Source organism: Homarus americanus, unplaced genomic scaffold (genome assembly GCF_018991925.1).
Source record: "Homarus americanus isolate GMGI-L3 unplaced genomic scaffold, GMGI_Hamer_2.0 scaffold4896, whole genome shotgun sequence".
Classification (NCBI taxonomy): domain Eukaryota; kingdom Metazoa; phylum Arthropoda; class Malacostraca; order Decapoda; family Nephropidae; genus Homarus; species Homarus americanus.
In genome coordinates this window covers 9,597,108-9,622,697 of record NW_024749657.1, presented here as the reverse complement: position 1 = coordinate 9,622,697, position 25,590 = coordinate 9,597,108, and the positions used below count along the sequence as shown (strand labels likewise).

General features: G+C 44.2%; 1 protein-coding gene across 1 annotated transcript in view; it reads left to right on the top strand.

The window, feature by feature from the left end:
• Positions 1 to 24,950, top strand: part of LOC121853509 (discoidin domain-containing receptor 2-like) — an 85,735-nt gene extending 60,785 nt beyond the window's left edge. Inside the window, 5 exon segments of the mRNA XM_042347661.1 lie at positions 4,215 to 4,244; positions 4,247 to 4,393; positions 18,309 to 18,442; positions 19,479 to 19,689; positions 24,748 to 24,950. Of these exon segments, the coding sequence (XP_042203595.1) occupies positions 4,215 to 4,244; positions 4,247 to 4,393; positions 18,309 to 18,442; positions 19,479 to 19,689; positions 24,748 to 24,950 (725 nt within the window).
• Positions 24,951 to 25,590: the final 640 nt, after the last annotated feature.

Genomic DNA, 25,590 nt, shown 5'->3' with positions numbered 1-25,590 from the left:
ACTGCTATACAGGTCACTTACTGCTACACAGGTCACTTACTGCTATACAGGTCACTTACTGCTACACAGGTCACTTACTGCTATACAGGTCAGTTTCTGCTATACAGGTCACTTTCATCTACACAGGTCACTTACTCAGATCACTTACAGCACACGTCACTCTACAGGTCCTTACTTACAGGTCACACAGGTCCTTTACAGGTCACTTACTGCTATACAGGTCACTTTCTGCCTATACAGGTCACTTTCTGCTATACAGGTCACTTTCTGCTATACAGGTCACTTACAGCTACACAGGTCACTTACAGCTATACAGGTCACTTACAGCTATACAGGTCTTACTGCTACAGGTCACTTACAGCTACTGGTCACTTACTATACAGATCACTTACTGCTATACAGGTCACTTACTGCTATACAGGTCACTTTCTTATACAGGTCACTTTCTGCTATACAGGTCTTGCTACACAGGTCCTTACTGCTATACAGATCACTTACAGCTACACAGGTCACTTACTGCTATACAGATCCTTACAACACAGTCACTCTCAAACAGTCATATGCTATACAGGTCACTTACAGCTACGGTCAGTTACTGCTATACAGATCACTTACAGCTACACAGGTCACTTACTGCTACACAGGTCACTTACAGCTATACAGGTCAGTTAGGAAGACAGTCAATATGTCCTGGACCTGAGGTAAGAAAGTCTTCACCTTTTAGTACTGAAGTAGTTAACACAGTACTCTCCCCGCCCCCATTAGTAGTGGAGTAGTTAACACAGTACTCTCCCCGCCCCCATTAGTAGGAAGTAGTTAACACAGTACCTCTCCCCGCCCCATTAGTAGTGAAGTAGTTAACACAGTACCTCTCCCCGCCCCCATTAGTAGTGAAGTAGTTAACACAGTAGCCCTCCCCCCATTAGTACTGAAGTAGTTAACACAGTACCTCTCCCCCCCCCATTAGTAGAAGTAGTTAACACAGTAGCCCTCCCCCATTAGTAGTGAGTAGTTAACACAGTACCTCTCCCCATTAGTATGGTGGATTAACACTGTACCTCTCCCCCATTAGTAGTGAAGTAGTTAACACAGTGCCTCCCCCATTAGTACTGAAGTAGTTAACACAGTACCTCTCCGCCCCCATTAGTAGTGAAGTAGTTAACACAGTAGCCCTCCCCCATTAGTAGTGGTAGACAACACAGTACCTCTCCCGCATTAGTAGTGGGTAGTTAACACAGTACCTCTCCCCTCCCCCATTAGTAGTGAAGTAGTTAACACAGTAGCCCTCCCCCCATTGATGCTGAGTAGTTAACACAGTACCTCTCCCCCCATTAGTAGTGAAGTAGTTAACACAGTACCTCTCCCGCCCCATTAGTAGTGGAGTAGTTAACACAGTACCTCTCCGCCCCCCATTAGTACTGGAAGTAGTTAACACAGTACCTCTCCCGCCCCCATTAGTAGTGGAGTAGTTAACACAGTACCTCTCCCCGCCCCCATTAGTACTAGTAGTTAACACAGTACCTCTCCCCCATTAGTACTGAAATAGTTAACACAGTACCTCTCCCCCATTAGTACTGAAGTAGTTAACACAGTACCACTCTCCCCCATTAGTAGTGGAGTAGTTAACACAGTACCCCTCTCCCCATTAGTACTGAAGTAGTTAACACAGTACCTCTCCCCCCATTAGAAGTGAAGTAGTTAACACAGTACTCTCCCCCCATTAGTAGTGGAGTAGTTAACACAGTACCTCCCCCCATTAGTACTGAAGTAGTTAACGCAATCACCTCTCCTCCCCATTAGTACTGAAGTAGTTAACACAGTACCTCTCCCCCCATTAGTACTGAAGTAGTTAACGTACCTCCCCCCCCATTAGTACTAAAGTAGTTAACACAGTACATCTCCCCGCCCCCCATTAGTAGTGAGTAGTTGACACGGTACCTCTCCCCCATTAGTACTGAGTAGTTAACACAGTACCTCTCCCCGCCCCATTAGTACTAAAGTAGTTAACACAGTACATCTGCCCGCCCCCATTAGTAGTGGAGTAGTTAACACAGTACCTCTCCCGCCCCCATTGAAAGTGAAGTAGTTGACACAGTACCTCCCCCCATTAGTAGTGAAGTAGTTAACACAGTACCTATACCTAGTACTGAAGTAGTTAACACAGTACCTTTCCTCCCCCATTAGTAGTGAAGTAGTTAACACAGTACCTCTCCCCCAGTAGTAGTGAAGTAGTTAACATTTTCCCCTCCCCATTAGAAGTGAAGTATTGACACGGTACCTCTCCCGCCCCCATTAGTAGTGAAGTAGTTAACACAGTACCTCTCCCCATTAGTAGTGAAGTAGTTAACACAGTACCTCTCCCCCCATTAGTACTAGTAGTTAACACAGTACCTTTCCCCTCCCCCATTAGTAGTAGTAGTTAACACAGTACCTCTCCCCCAGTAGTAGTGAAGGAGTTAACACAGTACCTTTCCCCCTCCCCATTAGAAGTGATGATTGACACGGTACCTCTCCCCCATTAGTAATTGAGTAGTTAACACAGTACCTATACCCCCATTAGTACTGAAGTAGTTAACACATTACCTTTCCCCTCCCCATTAGTACTGATAGTTAACACAGTACCTTTCCCCTCCCCATTAGTAGTGAAGTAGTTGACACAGTACCTCTCCCCATTAGTACTGAAGTAGTTAACACAGTACCTCCCCGCCCCCATTAGTACTAAAGTAGTTAACACAGTACCTCTCCCCATTAGTAGTGGAGTAGTTAACACAGTACCTCTCCCCCCCCATTAAGAAGTGAAGTAGTTGACACAGTGCCTCTCCCCCATTAGTAGGAAGTAGTTAACGTACCTATACCCCCATTAGTACTGAAGTAGTTAACACAGTACTTCCCTCCCCCATTAGAAGTGAAGTAGTTGACACGGTACCTCTCCCCCATTAGTAGTGATAGTTAACACAGTACCTATACCCCCCATTAGTACTGAAGTAGTTAACACATTCCTCCCCCCATTAGTAATTGAAGTAGTTAACACAGTACCTCTCCCGCCCCCATTAGAAGTGAAGTAGTTGACACAGTACCTCTCCCCCATTAGTAGTGGAAGTAGTTAACACAAGTACCTCTCCCCCATTAGTAGTGAAGTAGTTAACACAGTACCTATACCCCATTAGTACTGGTAGTTAACACAGTACCTTTCCCCTCCCCCCATTAGTAGTGAAGTAGTTAACATAGTACCTCTCCCCTCCCCTTTAGTAGTGAAGTAGTTAACACAGTACCTCCCCCCCATTAGTAGTGATAATTAACACAGTACCTGTCCCCGCCCTCACAGTAGTGGTAGTAAGTTAACACAGTACCTCCCCTTTAGTAGTGAAGTAGTTAACATATCTCTCCCCCGCCCTCCATTAGTAGTGAAGTAGTTAACACAGTACCTCTCCCTCCATTAGTAGTGATAGTTAACACAGTACCTATCCCCCTTTAGTAGTGAAGTAGTTAACACAGTATCTCTCCCGCCCTCATTAGTAGTGAAGTAGTTAACCAGTACCTCTCCCTCCATTAGTAGTGAAGTAGTTAACACAGTACCTATCCCCTTTAGTAGTGAGTAGTTAACACAGTACCTCTCCCGCCTCCATTAGTAAGTGAAGTAGTTAACACAGTACCTCTCCCTCCCTCCATTAGTAGTAGTAGTTAACACAGTACCTCTCCCGCCCTCATTAGTACTGAAGTAGTTAACATAGCACCTCTCCCTCCATTAGTAGTGAAGTAGTTAACACAGTACCTCTCCTCCATTAGTAGTGAAGTAGTTAACACAGTACCTCTCCCTCTCCATTAGTAGTAATGAGTTAACACGTACCTCTCCCGCCCTCCTTAGTACTGAAGTAGTTAACATAGCACCTCCCTGCCCCCATTAGTGAGTAGTAGTTAACACAGTACCCCGCCCCCCATTAGTGAAATAGTTAACACAGTACCTCTCCCCTCCCTCCATTAGTAGTGAAGTAGTTAACACAGTACCTCTCGCCTCCATTAGTACTGAAGTAGTTAACACAGCACCTCTCCTGCCCCCATTAGTAGTAAGTAGTTAACACAGTCCCCCTCCCCCATTAGTAGTGAAATAGGTAACACAGTACCTCTCCCCCATTAGTAGTGAAGTAGTTAACACAGTACCTTCACCTGCCCCCCATTAGTAGTGAAGTAGTTAACACAGTACCTCTCTCCCCAGAACGGACTGGTATCATACACGATGCCTGACGGTGACCCCAGGGCGGCGACTACAACCTTCGTGACCTGACCTACGACGGGTCACGCAAGGGTGGCTGGCTCTCAGGTGGCCTGGGTCAACTGACTGATGGTGAAACAGGTCACACCAACTTCCGGGTCGACGCCCTCGGCCGTGGCAGAGGTGAGTACGTGAGTGTACGTGGTGGTGGCAGAGGTGAGTACGTGAGTGTACGTGGTGGTGCCAGAGATGAGTACGTGAGTGTACGTGGTGGTGGCAGAGATTTGATTTTGATTTTGCCTCTTACAAGCTACTTTATTGTGCACCCCACACTCATCCTGTGAGCGGTAGCGCAAAAGGATTACAGAGTAGAGTTTACAACGGGTCATAATAATTAACCCCCGTTGTCAGGATATTATGGCACTGAATATTCTAGATATTTCATTTACATTATTAGTTTAGTTCTATACATAAGGTAACTTATTCAAATGCGTGAGTACAGGCGTGTGAGGCAGTATGTCTGGCCTCACACTTTGTTGATCACATTTACGTGAGAAGTATTCAAGCACATTGCGTATTTGGTTCTGTACATGAGAACTGATATAGTTACTAAGTGCAAAAAAATGGATACAATCTTAATATGTCGGCTATCTTGCCATTAGAGATGAAGTGTTGTGCCATTTCACACAGTGTGCTTGGACCTGTCACTAAAGGTTCTATCTTCACACAGTTGAGGATGTAGTGTTCAAGTGTGTGGCCATATGTATGCACACTTTACATAGTTTGTTTACATCTGGAGGAACATACTGCCAGAGTACTTATATCCTAATAATCTGGCGGTTACAACATCTTGTAATCTAGTGATCTTGTTACTTGCTCCATATACATGTTACTTGATACATCTCATCATGGTAACCTATGGATAGACTAGTGCCTGTTTGCACTTGTCTACTTGCGTCAAACTCATCAATAATTTCTATCCTAATTACAGTTTTAAGGGTTCTTTTGACAGACCCAAATTGTATTCAACAGTGTCTTTGTTAGACGCGAGTTTGGCGAGCATCAATTCTGTCATGTTTATAGAGGCCTATGTGAGAGGATCCACAACAGTTTGACCTTGACACCCCGGTCAACAAGGCACACATATTTGTGTCTGGCTTCAGAGACAAGAGCGTGACAACCTGAGTCGAGGTGCCAAGGGCAAGTAGTGAAGATAGAAAGTCAGTGATGATGAGTGTCAGTAACAGTGGTTTCAATGAATTTAATAGCTGTGGTATGACAACTAATTCAGTTTGAAGTGGATGCCCAGTTGTTAATCCTAACTCCTTTCTCAATTATATTACCGTCAGGTTAAGTCCGCAACAATAGCACTTCCAGCCCTCCCACAGGCGGTGTTAAGAGATCCATCAGTGTAGATGGTCTGTGTGATATTATCATCAGTCTGTAGAGTGTGTATGTGTTCAAGAGCTCTCAATTTGGCAGTGTGTTGGAGATAAATGCTTTGTATTAAATAATTTTTTAGGCGGATACGTCGGTATAAATCAAAGGTTAGAGATACAATAGGTCCCCTTAAAACTACGACAGGAGAAATGACTGATGATGAGTTAGAAATGTGATACGTTAAATAGTCATTTTCGCTCCGTATTCACAAATGAAAACCTAGCACAGTTTCCAGAAGTTCATAAGGTATATAACGACAGTATAGAAAATATGTTGATGAATATCAATATTACTAGTAACGATTTGCTTAAAGTAATTAACAAACTGAAGCCTCATAAATCGCCTGGTCCAGACAGGTATATGCTAGAATATTAAAAGAATGTAGAGATGAGTTGAGTAATCCATAAGCAGTTTTATTTAATAAGTCATTAAATCGGGCTAGTGCCAAAGCTTGGAAACTTGCAAATGTAGTTCCGATTTTCAAAAAGGGTGATAAATCAATAACATCAAATTACCGTCATTAGTCTCACGTCAATCATAGGCAAGTTGCTAGAGTCAATTATTGCTACAAAATCAGAAGCCACCTTGAAACATTCAACTTAATTCATTCTTCTCAGCACGGGTTCACCCAGGGCGTTCTTGTCTCCCAAATTTAGCCTTTTCTCAGAAGTATTTGAAGCGGTAGATAATGATAAGTCATATGATATAATTTATTTGATTTCAGTAAAGCATTCGATAGAGTCCCTCATGAGAGATTGATAAGGAAGGTGAAAGCACATGGAATAGGTGGATCAGTATTAAAATGGATTAGGTTATGGTTAACTGGTAGGAAACAAAGAGTCAGCATAAATGGATTAAAGTCAGACTGGGGTGCGGTCAACGGAGATTCCCAGGGATCTGTATTAGGCCCTCTGCTGTTTGTTATATTCATTAATGATCTTGATTTAGGCATAACTAGTAGGATTAGTAAATTTGCAGATGATACCAAAATGGGGAAGTGATAAATTCAGACAGTGACTTTGAACACCTTCAAAGAGAGATAGATACCTTACATGAGTGGTCAGTAGACTGGAAATGAATTTTAATACTGATAAATGCAAGGTACTACAGATAGGGAAGACGAATACAAACGTTAAGTATAAACTGGTAACACGGAAATAGAAAACTCAGTTTGTGAAAAGATCTAGGTGTATTTGTTAGCAACGACTTGAAACCTAGAAAACAATGTATTAGCGTTCGCAACAAGGCAAACAGGATTCTTGGGTTCATATCTAGGTCTGTGAGTAACAGAACTGCTGACGTTATCGAAACTTTACCTAGCATTAGTGAGGCCACACATGGATTATGCGGTTCAGTTCTGGTGTCCTTATTATAGAATGGACATAGATTCTTTGGAGAAAGTACAGAAGAATGACAAAATGATCCATAATATTAGAAACCTTCATACCAGAAGAAAGACTGAAAAGCAGGCTTACATTCATTAGAGAGGCGTAGAGTTAGGGGAGATATGATAGAAGGTGTACAAGTGGGTAAGTGGGATTAACAAGGGTAAATGGAAGATGTTCTGAAGCTCAGTAATAACAGAAATAACTAGAACAAATGGCTTTAAATTAGATAAATTCCGATTCAGAAAGGATATAGGCAAGCACTGGTTTGGTAATAGAGTTGTGGATATGTGGAATAGGCTACAGGTGCTATAGTAGGATCGGGGACGCTAGGGAGCTTCAAGACGAAGTTGGATAGGCACATGGAAGTGCTGGGATGGGTGTGAAAGGGATCTGCCCTGTATGGGCCAGTCGGCCCCCTGCAGTATCCCACTTTCTTATGTTCTTATGTTCTTAACTGTCCGCCAGGGTGGCAGGAAGCGCTGTTGTGTCTCAACTTTGTACAGGTGGTCTAGTCCAAACATCTTCATATGTGTAGCTGTAGTTTGGATCCATTTAGACTCAGTAGTCCCATGATTCATACATTCTAGCAATTTATAGGAAACAATGTTATCAGGATCACCACGCAGAAGCCTCAGGGCTATCATGAGGTTGACTTCAATTATTCTATCTTTAACACTGGGTATACCTAGTTCTTTCCTCATAATAAAGTACGTTAGTGCTCATGGCAGAGGTGAGTACGTGACGGGTGGTGGCGAATGGGTGTGTACGTGGTGGTGGCAGAGGTGGTACGTGAGTGTACGTGGTGGTGGCAGAGGTGAGTACGTGGGTGTACGTGGTGGTGGCAGAGGTGAGTACAGTACGTGAGTGTACGTGGTTGTGTGAGAGGGTAGTGCATGAGTGTGACGTGGTGGTGGCAGAGGTGAAGTGCGTGGTGTACGTGGTGGTGGTGGGGTGAGTACCTGGGTGTCGTGGTGGTGGCAGCGGTGAGTACGTGGTGTACGTGGTGGTGGCAGTGGGTAGTACGTGGTGTACGTGGTGGTGGTATAGGTGGTGCGTGAGTGTACGTGGTGGTGGCAGCGGTGAGTGCGTGAGTGTACGTTGTGGTGGCAGAGGTGAGTACAGTACGTGAGGTGTACGTGGCCGTGGCAGAGGTGGAGTACAGTGCGTGTGTGCGTGGCCGTGGGAGGTGGTACAGTGCGATGTGTACGTGGCGTGGCAGAGGTGGTACAGTGCGTGAGTGCACGTGGTGGTGACGGGGTGAGTACAGTGCGTGGGTGTGTACGTGGTGGTGGCAGAGGTGAGTGCGTGGTGTGCGTGGTGGTGGTATAGGTTGGTACAGTGCGTGAGTGTACGTGGTGGTGGTGGAGGTGGTGCATTGCAGTGAGTGTACGTGGTGGTGGTATAGATTGGTGCAAGTACGTGGTGTGCGTGGTGGTGGTGGGGTGGAGTGCAATTACGTGGTGTACGTGGTGGTGGCAGAGGTGCGTGCGTGGTGTACGTGGGTGGTGGTATAGGTGGAGTACAGTACGTGTGTGGTGTGTGCGTGGTGGTGGCTGGGGGTGGTGCAGTGCAGTGAGTGTGCGTGGTGGTGGCAGAGGTGGTGCAGTGGTGTGCGTGGTGGTGGTATAGGTGGTGCAAGTGCATTAGGTGAGCGTGGTGTGGTGGTATAGGTGGGAGTGCAGTACGTGTGGTGTGCGTGGTGGTGGTAGAGGTGGAGTGCAGTGCGTGGTGTGCGTGGTGGTGGCAGAGGTGAGTACGTGAGGTGTGCGTGGTGGTGGTATGGGTGGTGGGTACGTGAGTGTGCGTGGTGGTGTGGAGTACAGTGCGTGTGGTGGTGTGCGTGGTGGTGTGAGGTGAGTGCGTGGTGTGCGTGGGGTGGTATGGGTGGTCAGTGCATTGAGGTGTGCGTGGTGGTGAGAGGTGGTGCAGTGGTGTGCGTGGTGGTGGCAGAGGTAGTACGTGGAGTGTGCGTGGTGGTGTAGAGGTGGTGCAGTGCGTGAGTGTGTGTGGTGGTGGAGAGGTGGTGTGAGTGTACGTGGTGGTGTGGCAGAGGTGAGTGCGTGGTGTGCGTGGTGGTGGTGGGGTGGTGCCTGGTGTACGTGGGGTGGTGTGGTGGTGCGTGGTGTGCGTGGTGGTGGCGTGGTGAGTACGTGGTGTACGTGGTGGTGGTCCAGGGTGAGTGCAGTGTGCGTGGTGGTGGCAGCTTGAGGTGTGAGTGTACGTTGTGGTGGCAGAGTGGAGTACAGTGCGTGAGTGTGCGTGGCCGTGCAGAGGTGGAGTGCAGTGCAGTGGTGTGCGTGGCCGTGGCAGAGGTGAGTGCAGTGCGTGTGTGTGTACGTGGCGGTGGCAGAGATGGGTGCAGGCGTGGTGTACGTGGCGGTGCTGGGTGGTGATGCAGTGGTGCAGTGGTGTGGTGACAGAGGTGAGGTGCAATTGCATGAGGTGTGCGTGGTGGTGGTGGGGTGAGTGCATTGGGTGTGCGTGGTGGTGGTATAGGTGAGTGCAATGCGTGAGGTGTACGTGGTGGTGGTAGAGGTGAGTACAGTACGTGGTGTACGTGGTGGTGGTAAGGTTGAGTACAGTACGTGAGTGTACGTGGTGGTGGTTGAGGTGAGGTACAGTACGTGGAGTGTACGTGGTGGTGGCAGGGTGAGTGCAGTGTACGTGGTGATTGGTGTAGGTGAATGCAGTACGTGGTGTACGTGGTGGTGGCAGAGGTGGAGTACAGTGCGTGAGTGTACGTGGTGGTGGCAGAGGTGAGTACGTGAGTGTGCGTGGTGGTATAGGTGAGTACAGTACGTGAGTGTACGTGTGGTATAGGTGGTACAGTGCGTGGTGTGCGTGGTGTGGTGGTAGAGGTGGGTACAGTACGTTGCAGTGGTGGTGGCAGAGGTGGTGCGTGTGAGTGTACGTGGTGGGTAGATATGGGTGAGTGCAGTCTGAGTGTGACGTGGTGGTGGCAGAGGTGAGTGCAGTCGCGTGGTGTGCGTGGTGGTGCAGAGGTGGTACGTGGTGTGTACGTGGTGGTGGTATAGGTGAGTACAGTGCGTGAGTGTGCGTGGTGGTGGTATGGGTGGTGCAATTGCGTGAGTGTGCGTGGTGGTGCAGAGGTGGTGCAACGTGGGTGTACGTGGTGGTGGTATAGGTGGAGTGCAGTGCTGAGTGACGTGGTGGTGGTGAGGTGGTGCAGTGCGTGGTGTGCGTGGTGGTGTAGAGGTGAGTACGTGAGTGTACGTGGTGGTGGTATAGGGTGGTGACAGTACGTGAGTGTGTCGTGGTGGTGTAGAGGTGGGAGTACAGTGCGTGAGTGTGCGTGGTGGTTCAGAGGTGAGTGCGTGGTGTGCGTGGTGGTGGTATAGGTGGAGTGCAATTGCGTGAGTGTACGTGGTGGTGGTATAGGTGAGTGCAAGTACGTGAGGTGTACGTGGTGGTGGTAGAGGTGGTACAGTACGTGAGTGTACGTGGTGGTGGCAGAGGTGGTGCAGTGAGTGTACGTGGTGGTGGTATGGTGGAGTACAGTACGTGGAGTGTGCGTGGTGGTGGTAGAGGTGAGTACAGTACGTGAGTGTGCGTGGTGGCAGAGGTGAGTACGTGAGTGTGTGGTGGTGGTATAGGTGAGTACAGTACGTGAGTGTGCGTGGTGGTGGTGAGGTGGAGTACAGTACGTGAGTGTGCGTGGTGGTGCAGAGGTGAGTGCATGGTGTGCGTGGTGGTGTATAGGTGAGTGCAATTGTGAGTGTGCGTGGTGGTGGCAGGGTGAGTACATTGAGTGTGCGTGGTGGTGGTATAGGTGGAGTACAGCTGAGGTGTGCGTGGTGGTGGTAGAGGTGAATGCATACGTGAGTGTACGTGGTGGTCAGAGAGGTGGAGTGCGTGGTGTACGTGGTGGTGGTATAGGTGGAGTACAGTACGTGAGTGTGTACGTGGTGGTGGCAGAGGTGAGTGCGTGAGTGTACGTGTGGTGGTGTAGAGGTGGTACAGTACGTGAGTGTACGTGGTGGTGGCAGAGGTGGTGCAGTGGTGTGCATGGTGGTGGTAGAGTTGAGTCAGTACGTGAGTGTACGTGGTGGTGGTGAGGTGAGTCCAGCGTGGTGTATCGTGGTGGTGGCAGAGGTTAGTACGTGAGTGTACGTGGTGGTGGTAGAGGTGAGTACAGTACGTGAGTGTACGTGGTGGTGGTGGTATAGGTGAGTACGTGAGTGTACGTGGTGGTGGTAGACGTGAGTCCAGTACGTGAGTGTACGTGGTGGTGGTAAAGTGAGTCCAGTACGTGAGTGTACGTGGTGGTGGTAGAGGTGAGTCCAGTACGTGAGTGTACGTGGTGGTGGTAGAGGTGAGTACAGTACGTGAGTGTACATAATGAACATAAGTGTTATGCAGTGATACAGTGAATTATGAGTAAAATATAATTATCATATATTTCTCTCAGGGACCAAGTTATTTCATACTATCCACAGTTTATTATTGACTTGATCCGTCTCCTCTCCCTACATACCCTCAGTGTGGGGGTTGGCCACAAGGTGGGGCTGGGTGTGGGGGTTGGCCACACAAGGTGGGGCTAATGGCTCTCCCCTCAGACACATTCCTCCCTCCTCACTTTGCTCCATACTACCTCCTTCACTCCACCTCCCCTCTCACTCTAGTATAAATAACGATGAACTGAAGAGAAATTAAGTGAAAACGAGCTTTAGAATAAAGCCAAAGAAATAAAAATAAATTAAATGATAAATAACCTGATTTGTTACAAATGGTGGCAGCAGTGGGTTTGTCATAATAATAAAATCGTCCTGTGTGACTTAGTCGTTAGATCACGCATAACACAAACACGAATTTTAACGTAAATGGACAGTGGATGTGATGTAAATTAACAAGTGTCTTCATACATTTTCTTCGGTGATTTTGTGAGAAATATTTATTTTGCCAGCTTTGAGTACTGTGTGTTAAATTGAGTTTGACAAGTAATTGGTTTTGAAGGATAATTGTTTCATTTGTTGAGTTAACTGAGATATTTTTGAGAGTTGATTTTGATACTGATGTGTTGTAATGGTCATCATACAACGTAATAACTATGTCAGAGACGAAATGACCATGATGAGGGCGGAGGGGCACAAGCAACCCTCTTTACCGCCCTCCTTTGTGCACTCACCACTTCAACCTCCACAGACAGACAGAAACAGAAGAAAAAACAGAGAGATCAAGAAAAAGAGACCGATAGACAGAAAGACAGATGGAGAAAGAGAAAGAGAGAAACAAAGAGAGATGGAATAACTCTGTTTACCCAAAGTATATGAGAGGGGGTGGGGTACAGGGAGGGGAGGGCGACGTCACTTCACCAGCAGGTAGATAAGACTGTACCTGTTATTAGTACATTAATTACTCTCCCTCTCAGGTACACTGATAAGATATAAGTGGTTTATTGATCTCTCTCTCTCTCTCTCTCCCCCCTCTCTCTCTCTCTCTCTCTTCATCTAATTTCTCCAAAATAAGTGGAAATTCGAAAGGTTCTTGGCCATGGGTTCTTCAAAAGGTTTATGAGTCAAATATGTTGTCCATGGGTCACGTGTGTGAACTCAGATGGCCACTAACTCCATGGGTTAGTAAGTCGGTGAGTCAGTAGGACCTTGTGATAGTCTGTCCGTCCATCCACCAGTCTGTCCGGGAGTTGTCAGCACGATAACTTTAACAGATATTAATGGATTTTTACCTAATTTGTTATGAGGATATTTAGCCACAAGATCTCATTTCAGTTCAGTATTCACCCTTTTCTGGCATCACTATAAAGAACTGTGGCCTCTAGCACTGTGTGGGGAGGGGACAGTCGTAATGTACTGTAAAGGGTGTATTATTTTTCACCATTTTCGTTTTGTATATTTATTTTTTTATTGGTTTTCGTCAATTGTTAATAAATTGATATGATTATATTATTATTATTATTATTATTATTATTATTATTATTATTATTATTATTATTATTATTATTATTAAGTATTCAGTAGTATCCTCCCCATTCTTCCCACATCATGAAGCCTTAACTTTTTAAGTGCAGCAAATGTTGACATCCTTTTAGGAGAGTGAATTTGAATATTCGAGACGCGCTTCCTTTCACCCTGGGAGCAGGGGAGGAGAGTGGCCCATTATCTGTACCAGACCCGTCCCTGCCCCCTTAGCTACGCGCCTTTCCTCCCTTAGCCGTCTTCATTACTTCTTTTCAACAAATAAAAGCCCTTTAAGACGTGTTCCTTTTCAGAGAGCTTTTTTAAAAAGTATATCGGAAGTCTCAAAGCCTTTCTGGCGCGTACGTGATCTGGATTCCAGATGCTCTCTCCTGTAAAGTTTACTTTCAATTCGACGAGGATTTTTCTTTTTCTTTTTGTGTGTGTAAGATATTAGTGCCATTGTATTCGGGACTTATCAGTTTGAGATATGAGGAAATTTTGTTTTAGGACAAGTCTGTGTAGAAAGTGTTAAACATTGTTGGAACCACGATGAGCGGTGTGGGCCACGGAGCACATTAGCCACGCCACGTATTATAGCGTTCATTTATCAATAAACTTAAGAAGAATATATTAACTACTTCCTACAACACTGTGATGCATTTACAGAGAGTTTACTACCATTAAAATGTGGTGGAGGTTAACACGGGCGATAAGCAGGTGTTGATGGTGAGAGTCATCAGGCAAATGTACATTCCGTGTTGTGATTAATGGGCGTTGATAGTGAGACGGTGTACCTGTGTGTGGGCGGCGACAATCACCAGCCCCATCCCACCCAATCACCCGTTTACCCCCACCCACCCCATCCACTCACCCACCTACCTCACCAGCCCACCCACCCCATCTCCCGGGTAGTTAAAGGTGAAAAGTAAGTGTTTGTACAACCCTTTGAACAAGCACTGTAGGACCCCCATTAGTACACTGTTTCGCGTTTACAACCATTTTTTGTTTTTGCATGTGAGCGATGTTCTGTCCACAGCAAGGTTTATATCATAATAGAATACGTTTTAGTGTGAAAAAAGATAAATATACCTAAAAAAAAAATATTTCATTTATTCCCCAAATATAGTGATCGGTTCCTTCCATTGTGTAGAGATCAGCTTTATAGATCAGCGAACCCAACCGACCACTAGCTTCTGGAAATGACCGAAGCTAAAAGAGACCTTAAATTGCTTTCTTCCAACTAACAACAACAAAATATCAAAGTATAAAGTTTCTTTTAACACGACGAAAAAACAACAACACCTCACACGGAAAAAATATTATATTCGATTATACACAAAAATAATAAATATCTCTTAAGTGTATTGTACTAAAGCTGTACAGTAATTTACCGCCCTGAGTCTCACGTTTACGGCTCCTTCTCCAAGACCTGTTTAAGAGTTGTTGAAGTAATTGTGGTATATAGGAGCCGTACATGTGTGTGTGTGTGTGTGTGTGTGTGCGTGTGTGTGAATAATAATAATAATAATAATAAACGGTTTATTAATAGAGTTGCAGCCGGTGGCTGAAAATATACAGACTTACATGTGATTTAGACATAATGATATAATATGCGTTGAATACATTTACAGGGCTGTACAGTACATAAATCAGGAGTTGTTTATTATTTTAACAATAGATGGGATGGTGCTGTTCTTATATCTATCGGTGCGGGCTCTTATGGGCTGAATTTTGTTGTAGGGGCAGACTGCGCACGCGCGTGTGTGTAATAATAATAATAATAATAAACGGTTTATTAATAGAGTTGCAGCCGGTGTGTGTGTGTGTGTGTATATGAATATTAATATGTATATAATTATATATATTATTATTAACGGTTTATTGAAAAAATTCTGCAGCCCAAAGGCTGAAAATATACATTGGACTAAAATGACTTATTACATACATACATTCTTCTTCTTCTTCTTCTTCTTCTTCTTCTTCTTCTTCTTCTTCTTCTTCTTCTTCTTCTTCTTCTTCTTCTTCTTCTTCTTCTTCTTCTTCTTCTTCTTCTTCTTCTCTTCTTCTTCTTCTTCTTCTTCTTCTTCTTCTTCTTCTCTTCTTCTTCTTATTATCTTTACTTATTATTCTTCCTTCTTCTTCTTCTTCTTCTTCTTCTTCTTCCTTCTTCTTCTTCTTCTTCTTCTTCTTCTTCTTCTTCTTCTTCTTCTTCTTCTTCTTCTTCTTCTTCTTCTTCTTCTTCTTCTTCTTCTTATTTATTTATTTATTTCTTCTTCTTCTTCTTCTTCTTCTTCTTCTTCTTCTTCTTATTCTTCTTCTTCTTCTTCTTCTTCTTCTTCTTCTTCTTTATTTATTCTTATTACTTATTATTTATTTATTTATTCTTCTTTATTCTTCTTCTTCTTCTTCTTCTTCTTCTTCTTCTTCTTCTTCTTCTTCTTCTATTCTTCTTCTTCTTATTATTTATTATTTATTTTATTTCTTCTTCTTCTTCTTCTTCTTCTTCTTCTTCTTCTTCTTCTTCTTCTTCTTCTTCTTCTTTATTATTTATTTTGCTTCAACCTTCTTCTTCTTCTTCTTCTTCTTCTTCTTTCTTCTTCTTTATTATTTCTTCTTCATGACTATTTATTTATTATTTATTTATTTATTTATTATTATTTGTTATTCTTCATTTATTCTTCTTCTTCTAACATGCTTCTTCTTCTTCTTCACACCTTCTTCTTCTTCTTCTTCTTCTTCTTCTTCTTCTTCTTCTTCTTCTTCTTCTTCTTACTTCTTCTTCTTCTTCTTTTCTTCTTCTTCTTTTATTCTTCTTCTTCTTCTTCTTCTTCTTCTTCTTCTTCTTCTTCTTCTTCTTCTTCTTCTTCTTCTTCTTCTTCTTCTTCTTCTTCTTCTTCTTCCTTCTTCTTCTTCTTCTTCTTCTTCTTCTTCTTCTTCTTCTTCTTCTTCTTCTTCTTCTTCTTCTTCTTCTTCTTCTTCTTCTTCTTCTTCTTCTTCCTTCTTCTTCTTCTTCTTCTTGTTGTTGTTGTTGTTGTTGTTGTTGTTGTTGTTGTTGTTGTTGAGTCTCGTGACGTACTTACTGATGCCTCTCTCTCTCTCTCTCTCTCTCTCCTGCTGTGACTCAGGTGAGTGTTATTGCCTGACTGAACTCTTCTTGTAGGCTACAGTGAGTGGTATGTAGCCTGACTGAACTCCTCTCTCCTGCTGTAGGCTACAGTGAGTGTTATATGCTGACTGAACTCTTCTCTCTCCTGCTGCAGCTGAGTGAGTGGTATGTAGCCTGACTCTTCTCTCTCCTGCTGTAGGCACAGTGGATGGTGTAACCTGGCTCTTCCTCTCTCCTGCTGTAGGCTACAGTGGTGGTTATGCACTGAACTCTTCTCTCTCCTGCTGTAGGCTACAGGTGGGTGGTTATGAACCTGACTGAACTCTTCTCTCTCCTGCTGGGCTACAGTGGGTGGTTATGTAGCCTGACTGAACTCTTCTCTCTCCTGCTGTAGGCTACAGGTGGGTGGTTATGTAGCCTGCTGAACTCTTCTCTCTCTGCTGTAGGCTACAGGTGGAGTGGTTATGTAGCTTCACTGAACTCCTTCTCTCTGCTGCCAGGCTCTGGTGGGTGGTTGTGGCCTGACTGAACTCTTCTCTCTCCTGCTGCAGGCTACAGGTGGTGGTTATGTAGCCTGACTGAACTCTTCTCTCCTGCTGCTCAGGCTGGTGGTTATGTAGCCTGACTGAACTCTTCTCTCTCCTGCTGCCAGGCTACAGTGGGTGTTATGTGGCCTGTGAACTCTTCTCTCTCCTGCTGTAGGCTCGGTGGGTGTTTATGTAACCAGCTTCTCTCTCCTGCTGTAGGCTACGAGTGGGTGGTTATGTAGCCTGACTGAACTCTTCTCTCTCCTGCTGTAGGCTACAGTGGGTGGTTGTAGCCTGACTGAACTCTTCTCTCTCTCCTGTGCTAGGCTACAGTGGTGTTATGTAGCCTGACTGACTCTTCTCTCTCCTGCTGTAGGCCAAGTGGGTGGTTATGCAGCTGAACTCTTCTCTCTCCTGCTGTAGACTACAGTGGGTAGTTATGTGGCCTGACGAACTCTTCTCTCTCCTGCTGTAGGCTACAGTGGGTGGTTATGTAGCCTGACTGAGACTCTTCTCTCTCCTGCTGTAGGCTACAGTGGGTGGTTATGTAACCTGACTGAACTCTTCTCTCTCCTGCTGTAGGCTACGAGTGGGTGGTTATGTGGCCTGACTGAACTCTTCTCTCTCTCCTGCTGTAGGCTGAGTGGGTGGTTATGTAGCCTGACTGAACTCTTCTCTCTCCTGCTGTAGGCTACGAGTGGGTTTATGTAGCCTGACTGAACTCTTCTCTCTCCTGCTGTAGGCTACGAGTGGGTGGTTATGTAGCCTGACTGAACTCTTCTCTCTCCTGCTGTAGGCTACAGTGGGTGGTTATGTAACCTGACTGAACTCTTCTCTCTCCTGCTGTAGGCTACAGTGGGTGGTTATGTGGCCTGACTGAACTCTTCTCTCTCCTGCTGTAGGCTACAGGTGGTGGTTATGTAACCTGACTGAACTCTTCTCTCTCTCTCCTGCTGTAGGCTACGAGTGGGTGGTTATGTAGCCTGACTGAACTCTTCTCCTGCTGTAGGCTACGAGTGGGTGGTTATGTAGCCTGACTGAACTCTTCTCTCTCTCCTGCTGTAGGCTGAGTGGGTGGTTATGTAGCCTGACTGAACTCTTTCTCTCTCCTGCTGTAGGCTACAGTGGGTGGTTATGTGGCCTGACTGAACTCTTCTCTCTCCTGCTGTAGGCACGAGTGGGTGGTTATGTAGCCTGACTGAACTCTTTCTCTCTCCTGCTGTAGGCTGAGTGGGTGGTTATGTGGCCTGACTGAACTCTTCTCTCTCCTGCTGTAGGCTACAGTGGGTGGCTATGTGGCCCTATGAACTCTTCTCTCTCCTGCTGTAGGCTACGAGTGGGTGGTTATGTAACCTGACTGAACTCTTCTCTCTCCTGCTGTAGGCTACGAGTGGGTGGTTATGTAGCCTGACTGAACTCTTCTCTCTCCTGCTGTGGCTACAGGTGGGTGGTTATGTGGCCTGACTGAACTCTTCTCTCTCTCCTGCTGTAGGCTACAGTGGTGGTTATGTAACCTGACTGAACTCTTCTCTCTCCTGCTGTAGGCTACGAGTGGGTGGTTGTAGCCTGACTGAACTCTTCTCTCTCCTGCTGTAGGCTACGAGTGGGTGGTTATGTAGCCTGACTGAACTCTTCTCTCTCCTGCTGTAGGCTACGAGTGGGTGGTTATGGCTGACTGAACTCTTCTCTCTCCTGCTGTAGGCTACGAGTGGATTGGATGGAAGAACGACTCCCGCCAGACGCAGCCGGTGGAGATCACCTTCGAGTTCGACTCCGTCAGGAACTTCACCGGCCTCCACATGTACACCAACAACTTCTTCACCAAGGACACCCAGGTAGGTCTGCCACCAGGTAGGTCTGTCCCCAGGTAGGTCTGCCACCTCTACACCCAGGTAGGTCTGCCACCAGGTTGGTCTGCCACCAGGTAGGTCTGCCACCCTCTACACCCAGCTAGTCTGCCACCCTCTACACCCAGGTAGGTCTGCCACCCTCTACACCCAGGTAGGTCTGCCACCCTCTACACCCAGGTAGGTCTGCCACCCTCTACACCAAGGTAGGTCTGCCACCCTCTACACCCAGGTAGGTCTGCCACCCTCTACACCAGGTAGGTCTGCCACCCTCTACACCCAGGTAGGTCTGCCACCAGGTAGGTCTGCCACCCTCTACACCAGGTAGGTCTGCCACCAGGTAGGTCTGCCCCCAGGTAGGTCTGCCACCCTCTACACCCAGGTAGGTCTGCCACCAGGTAGGTGTGCCACCCTCTACACCCAGGTAGGTCTGCACCCTCTACACCCAGGTAGGTCTGCCACCTCTACCCAGGTAGGTCTGCCACCTCTACACCCAGGTAGGTCTGCCACCCTCTACACCAGGTAGGTCTGCCACCCTCTACCCAGGTAGGTCTGCCACCCTCTACACCCAGGTAGGTCTGCCCTCTACACCAGGTAGGTCTGCCACCCTCTACACCCAGGTAGGTCTGCCACCCTCTACACCAGGTAGGTCTGCCACCCTCTACACCCAGGTAGGTCTGCCATCCTCTACACCCAGGTAGGTCTGCCACCCTCTACACCCAGGTAGGTCTGCCACCCTCTACACCCAGGTAGGTCTGCCACCCTCTACACCAAGGTGGGTCTGCCACCCTCCACACCCAGGTAGGTCTGCCACCCTCTACACCCAGGTAGGTCTGCCACCCTCTACCAAGGTGGGTCTGCCACCCTCCACACCCAGGTAGGTCTGCCACCCTCCACACCCAGGTAGGTCCGACAGGTGTTCTATACCTGTGAGTGTCTCCCGACAGGTGTTCCATACCTGTGCGGGTGTTCTATACCTGTTGTCACCCCGACAGGTGTTCTAGAGCTGTGTGTCTCTCGACAGGTGTTCTCGCGGGCGCGGGTGCTGTTCAGCGTGGGCGGGGAACACTACCACGTACAACCAGCTGTGGAGTTCGAGTACGTGGTGGACCGCATCTTCGAGCACGCGCGCAACGTGACCATCAGACTCCACAACGCCGCCGCCAAGTACGTCAAGCTGCAACTCTACTTCGCCCTCAGGTGGATCCTCATCTCCGAGGTCACGTTTGACTCAGGTAGGTCCTCTTGCTGTTACTGTTATTGCTACTGCTACTGTTACTGCTACTGGTTCTGTTACTGGTTCTGTTACTGTTACTAATTCTGTTACTGTTTCTGTTACTGTTTCTCTTACTGTTACTAATTCTGTTACTGTTTCTGTTACTGCTTCTCTTACTGGTTCTGTTACTGTTACTACTTCTGTTTCTGTTACTGTTACTGCTACTTTTCTGTTACTACTTCTCTTACTGTTACTGCTACTGGTTCTGTTACTGTTACTAATTCTGTTACTGTTTCTGTTACTGTTTCTGTTACTGTTACTAATTCTGTTACTGTTTCTGTTGCTGTTTCTGTTACTGTTACTAATTCTGTTACTGTTTCTGTTACTGTTTCTGTTACTGTTACTAATTCTGTTACTGTTTCTGTTACTGCTTCTCTTACTGCTACTGCTTGTCTTACTGTTACTGTTTCTGTTTCTGTTACTGTTTCTGTTACTGCTTCTGTTACTGTTACTGTTTCTGTTACTACTTCTGTTACTGTTACTGTTTCTGTTACTGCTTCTGTTACTGTTACTGTTTCTGTTACTACTTCTGTTACTGTTACTGTTTTTGTTACCGTTACTGCTTCTCTTACTGTTACTACTTCTCTTACTGTTACTGTTTCTGTTTCTGTTACTGTTACTGCTTCTATTACTGTTACTGTTTCTGTTACTGCTTCTGTTACTGTTACTGTTTCTGTTACTACTTCTGTTACTGTTATTGTTTCTGTTACTGCTTCTGTTACTGTTACTGTTTCTGTTACTGCTTCTGTTACTGTTACTGTTTCTGTTATTACTTCTGTTACTGTTATTGTTTCTGTTACTGCTTCTGTTACTGTTACTGTTTCTGTTATTACTTCTGTTACTGTTACTGTTTCTGTTACTACTTCTGTTACTGTTACTACTTCTGTTACTGTTACTGCTTCTATTACCTTTATTGCTTCTGTTACTGTTACTACTTCTGTTACTGTTACTACTTCTGTTACTGTTACTGTTTCTGTTACTACTTCTGTTACTGTTACTGTTTCTGTTACTACTTCTGTTACTGTTACTGTTTCCCATTGCTGTTACTGCTTCTATTACCTTTATTGCTTCTGTTACTACTTCTGTTACTGTTACTGTTTCTGTTACTACTGCTTCTATTACCTTTATTGTTCTGTTACTACTTCTGTTACAGTTACTGTTTCTGTTACTGTTACTGCTTCTAATACCTTTATTGCTTCTGTTACTACTTCTGTTACTGTTTCTGTTACTACTTCTTACTGTTACTGTTTCTGTTACTACTTCTGTTACTGTTACTGTTTCTGTTACTACTTCTATTACTGTTACTACTTCTGTTACTGTTACTGCTTCTATTACCTTTAGCTTCTGTTACTACTTCTGTTACTGTTTCTGTTACTACTTCTACTGTTACTGTTACTGTTTCTGTTACTACTTCTGTTATGTTACTGTTTCTGTTACTACTTCTGTTACTGTTACTACTTCTGTTACTGTTACTGCTTCTATTACCTTTGTTAGCTTCTGTTACTACTTCTGTTACTGTTTCTGTTACTACTTCTGTTACTGTTACTGTTACTACTTCTGTTACTGTTACTGTTTCTGTTACTACTTCTGTTACTGTTACTACTTCTGTTACTGTTACTGCTTCTATTACCTTTATTGCTTCTGTTACTACTTCTGTTACTTTGTTTCTGTTACTACTTCTGTTACTGTTACTGTTTCTGTTACTACTTCTGTTACTGTTACTGTTTCTGTTACTGTTACTGCTTCTATTACCTTTATTGCTTCTGTTACTACTTCTGTTACTGTTACTGTTCTGTTACTGTTACTGCTTCTATTACCTTTATTGCTTCTGTTACTACTTCTGTTACTGTTACTGTTTCTGTTACTGTTACTGCTTCTATTACCTTTATTGCTTCTGTTACTTACTTATTTTACTGTTTCTGTTACTACTTGTTTACTGCCACTGTTTCTGTTACTACTTCTGTTACTGTTACTGTTTCTGTTACTACTCTATTACTGTTACTACTTCTGTTACTGTTACTGCTTCATTACCTTTATTGCTCTGTTACTACTTCTGTTACTGCTTTGCTACTACTCTTGTTACTGTTACTGCTTCTAACTACCTGTTACTGTTACTGTTCTTGCTGTTACCTGTTACTGTTACTACTGTTACTGCTACTGCTTTATTAATCTTCTTTATCATTTTACTGTTTACTACTCTGTTACTGTTCTGTTACTACTTTGTTACTGTTACTGTTACTACCTGTTACTGTTTTCACTGTTTTTACTGTTACTGTTACTACTCTGTTACTGTTACTACTTCTGTTACTGTTACTGCTTCTATTACTTTACTACTTTGTTACTTACTGTTTCTGTCATTACCTGTTACTGTTACTTCACCTGTTACTGTTATGCCTCTATTACCCTCATTGTTCTGTTACTACCTGTTACTGTTCTGTTACTACCTGTTACTGTTGCTGTTACTACTCTGTTACTGTTACTGTTTTGTTATTATTTACTGTTACTGTTTCTGTTACTACTTATTACTGTTACTACTTGTTACTGTTATGGCTTTATTACCTTTTTATTGCTTCTGTTACTACTTCTGTTACTGTTTCTGTTACTACTTCTGTTACTGTTACTGTTTGCTACTACTTCTTTACTGTTACTGTTTCTGTTACTACTTCTATCACATCACTCTGTTGCTATCTGCAACCACCAACCACCCATTGCTCTGTTACTACTTCTGTTACTGTTTCTGTTACTACTTCTGTTACTGTTACTGTTTCTGTTACTACTTCTGTACTGCATTACTCAATTACACTTCTATACTCGTTACTACTCTCACCACTCTCTCGCCTTCTATTACCTTTATTGCTTCTGTTACTACTCTGTTACTGTTTCTGTTACTACTCCTCACTGTTACTGTTTCTGTTACTACTTCTGTTACTGTTACTGTTTCTGATACTACTTCTGTTACTGTTACTACTTCTGTTACTGTTAACTGCTTCTATCCTTTATTGCTTCTGTTACTACCTGTTACTGTTTCTGTTACTACCTCATTACTGTTACTGTTACTACTGTTACTGTTACTGTTACTGTTACTACTTCTGTTACTGTTACTACTTCTGTTACTGTTACTGCTTCTATTACTGTTACTACTTCTGTTACTGTTACTGCTTCTATTACCTTTATTGCTTCTGTTACTACTTCTGTTACTGTTTCTCTGCTACTACTCTGTTACTGTTACTGTTTCTGTTACTACTTCTGTTACTGTTACTGTTTCTGTTACTACTCTCACCATTTACTACTCTCGTTACTGTTACTGCTTCTATTACCTTTATTTAGCTTCTGTTACTACTTCTGTTACTGTTTCTGTTACTACTTCTGTTGCATTGCTGTTACTACTTCTGTTACTGTTACTGTTACTGTTACTACTTCTGTTACTGTTACTACTTCTGTTACTGTTACTGCTTCTATTACTGTTACTACTTCTGTTACTATTATAGCTTCTATTACCTTTATTGCTTCTGTTACTACTTCTCCATTACTGTTTCTGTTACTACTTCTGTTACTGTTTCTCAGTACTACTTCTGTTACTGTTACTGTTTCTGTTACTACTTCTGTTACTGTTACTACTTCTGTTACTGTTACTGCTTCTATTACCTTTATTGGCTTCTGTTACTACTTCTGTTACTGTTTTCTGTTACTACTTCTGTTACTGTTACTGTTACTACTTCTGTTACTGTTACTGTTTTCTGTTACTACTTCTGTTACTGTTACTGTTTCTGTTACTACTTCTATTACTGTTACTACTTCTGTTACTGTTACTGCTCTATTACCTTTATTGCTTCTGTTACTACTTCTGTTACTATTTCTGTTACATTAGCTACTGTTACTGTTACTTTTCTGTTACTACTTCTGTTATGTTACTGTTTCTGTTACTACTTCTATTACTGTTACTACTTCTGTTACTGTTACTGCTTCTGTGCCTTTATTGGCCTGTTACTGCTTCTGTTACTGTTTCTGTTACTACTTCTGTTACTGTTTCTGTTACTACTTCTGTTACTGTTACTGTTTCTGTTACTACTTCTGTTACTGTTACTGTTTCTGTTACTACTTCTGTTACTGTTACTACTTCTGTTACTGTTACTGCTTCTATTACCTTTATTGCTTCTGTTACTACTTCTGTTACTGTTTCTGTTACTACTTCTGTTACTGTTACTGTTTCTGTTACTACTTCTGTTACTGTTACTGTTTCTGTTACTACTTCTGTTACTGTTACTGTTTCTGTTACTAAACTGTTACTGTTACTACTTCTGTTACTGTTACTGCTTCTATTGCCTTTATTGGCTTCTGTTACTACTTCTGTTGCATTTCTGTTACTACTTCTGTTGCTGTTACTGTTTCTGTTACTACTTCTGTTACTGTTACTGTTTCTGTTACTACTTCTGTTACTTTTACTACTTCTGTTACTATTACAACATATCAACTATTGCTTCTGTTACTACTTCACTGTTTCTGTTACTACTTCTGTTACTGTTACTGTTCTACTTCACTCTGTTACTGCTCATTGCTTGTTACACTGTTACTGTTACTACTTGTTACTGTTACTGCTTCTATTACCCTTTATTGCTTATTACTACTTCTGTTACTGTTTCTGTTACTACTTCTGTTACTGTTACTGTTTCTGTTACTACTCTGTTACTGTTACTGTTCTGTTACTACTCTGTTACTGTTACCTGTTTTTCACCACTTCTGCTACTGTTACTACTTCCAATGTTACTACTTCTGTTACTGCAGTTACTAAACTTCTATTGCTCTGTTTACTGCTTCTCTTATTGTTTGTTTTTACTGCTTGTTATTTTTACTACTGTTACTGTTTCTTTTATTGTTACTGCCTTGTTACTGTTACTGCTTCTGTTCCTCCCGTTACGTTTGTTGTCACTCATCTTCGTGTGTATTACTTCAATTAATAATATTTGACTATTATGCTAATTTTGTTTCCCTAAGCACCGCCTTCTATCTTCACTTACAGAACCTTGTCGGTGTAACATGACGGAGCCTGCCGCCCATACCGACGGAGGTGGAGGAGAAGGCGGTACCGGTGGTTCCTGCGCACTCTACTTCTTCAGGATTCTTAGTAGGAGGACTCGTGACCTCAGGTGTTGTGTTTGGGGTGGTGCCAGTGGCTCTGTGTATCCTGTATTACCGACTGAGGCTGACCAAGAAGACCAGTAAAACTTCTCTCTCCCAGGAAAATGGTGTTGATAGCAGGAAGGTGTCAATGAAGATGAAGGATTTGCATATCAACATGAATCTCTCTCAGTTATCAAATAGTTACTCCCGAGCTAAAGGGAATCTTTATGGTCACGTTGCCATGGACGAGGAAGGTGCCGCTATGTACCAGGAGCCACAAGGTCCTATACACAATCCTGGTTATCACCCTGGGTCCAGCCATCCCGCCCTCAGACACGACCTTCGTGTCCTCTGCCTCTGGATACTGATGACTCCGTGGACTATGCTGTACCTGATGAACGTAACGCCCCCGCCGTTCTCCGATGTTCACCACCACCTCCACCTGTTCCACTAACCCGACCACCGCTCACAAAGACAATCACACAAGAACACTCCAATCTTCCCCACCGACGCCGCCGATCCCGCCACCTCCTGTGCAACACTACTTCACTGCTTCTCAGGTGTGTCAGGCGGTCAACATCCAGGGTGTTACAGGAAGTGTCATCTATGCCCTTACCGATGACTCTGAGCTGAGTAATGTTCAGTCACCTTGAAATCGGGCGACATAGCTACGTGTTAGAGACTATAGGTGAAGGCACGTTTGGCACTGTCAGCCACTGTGAGGTTAAGAATGATTCTGAGA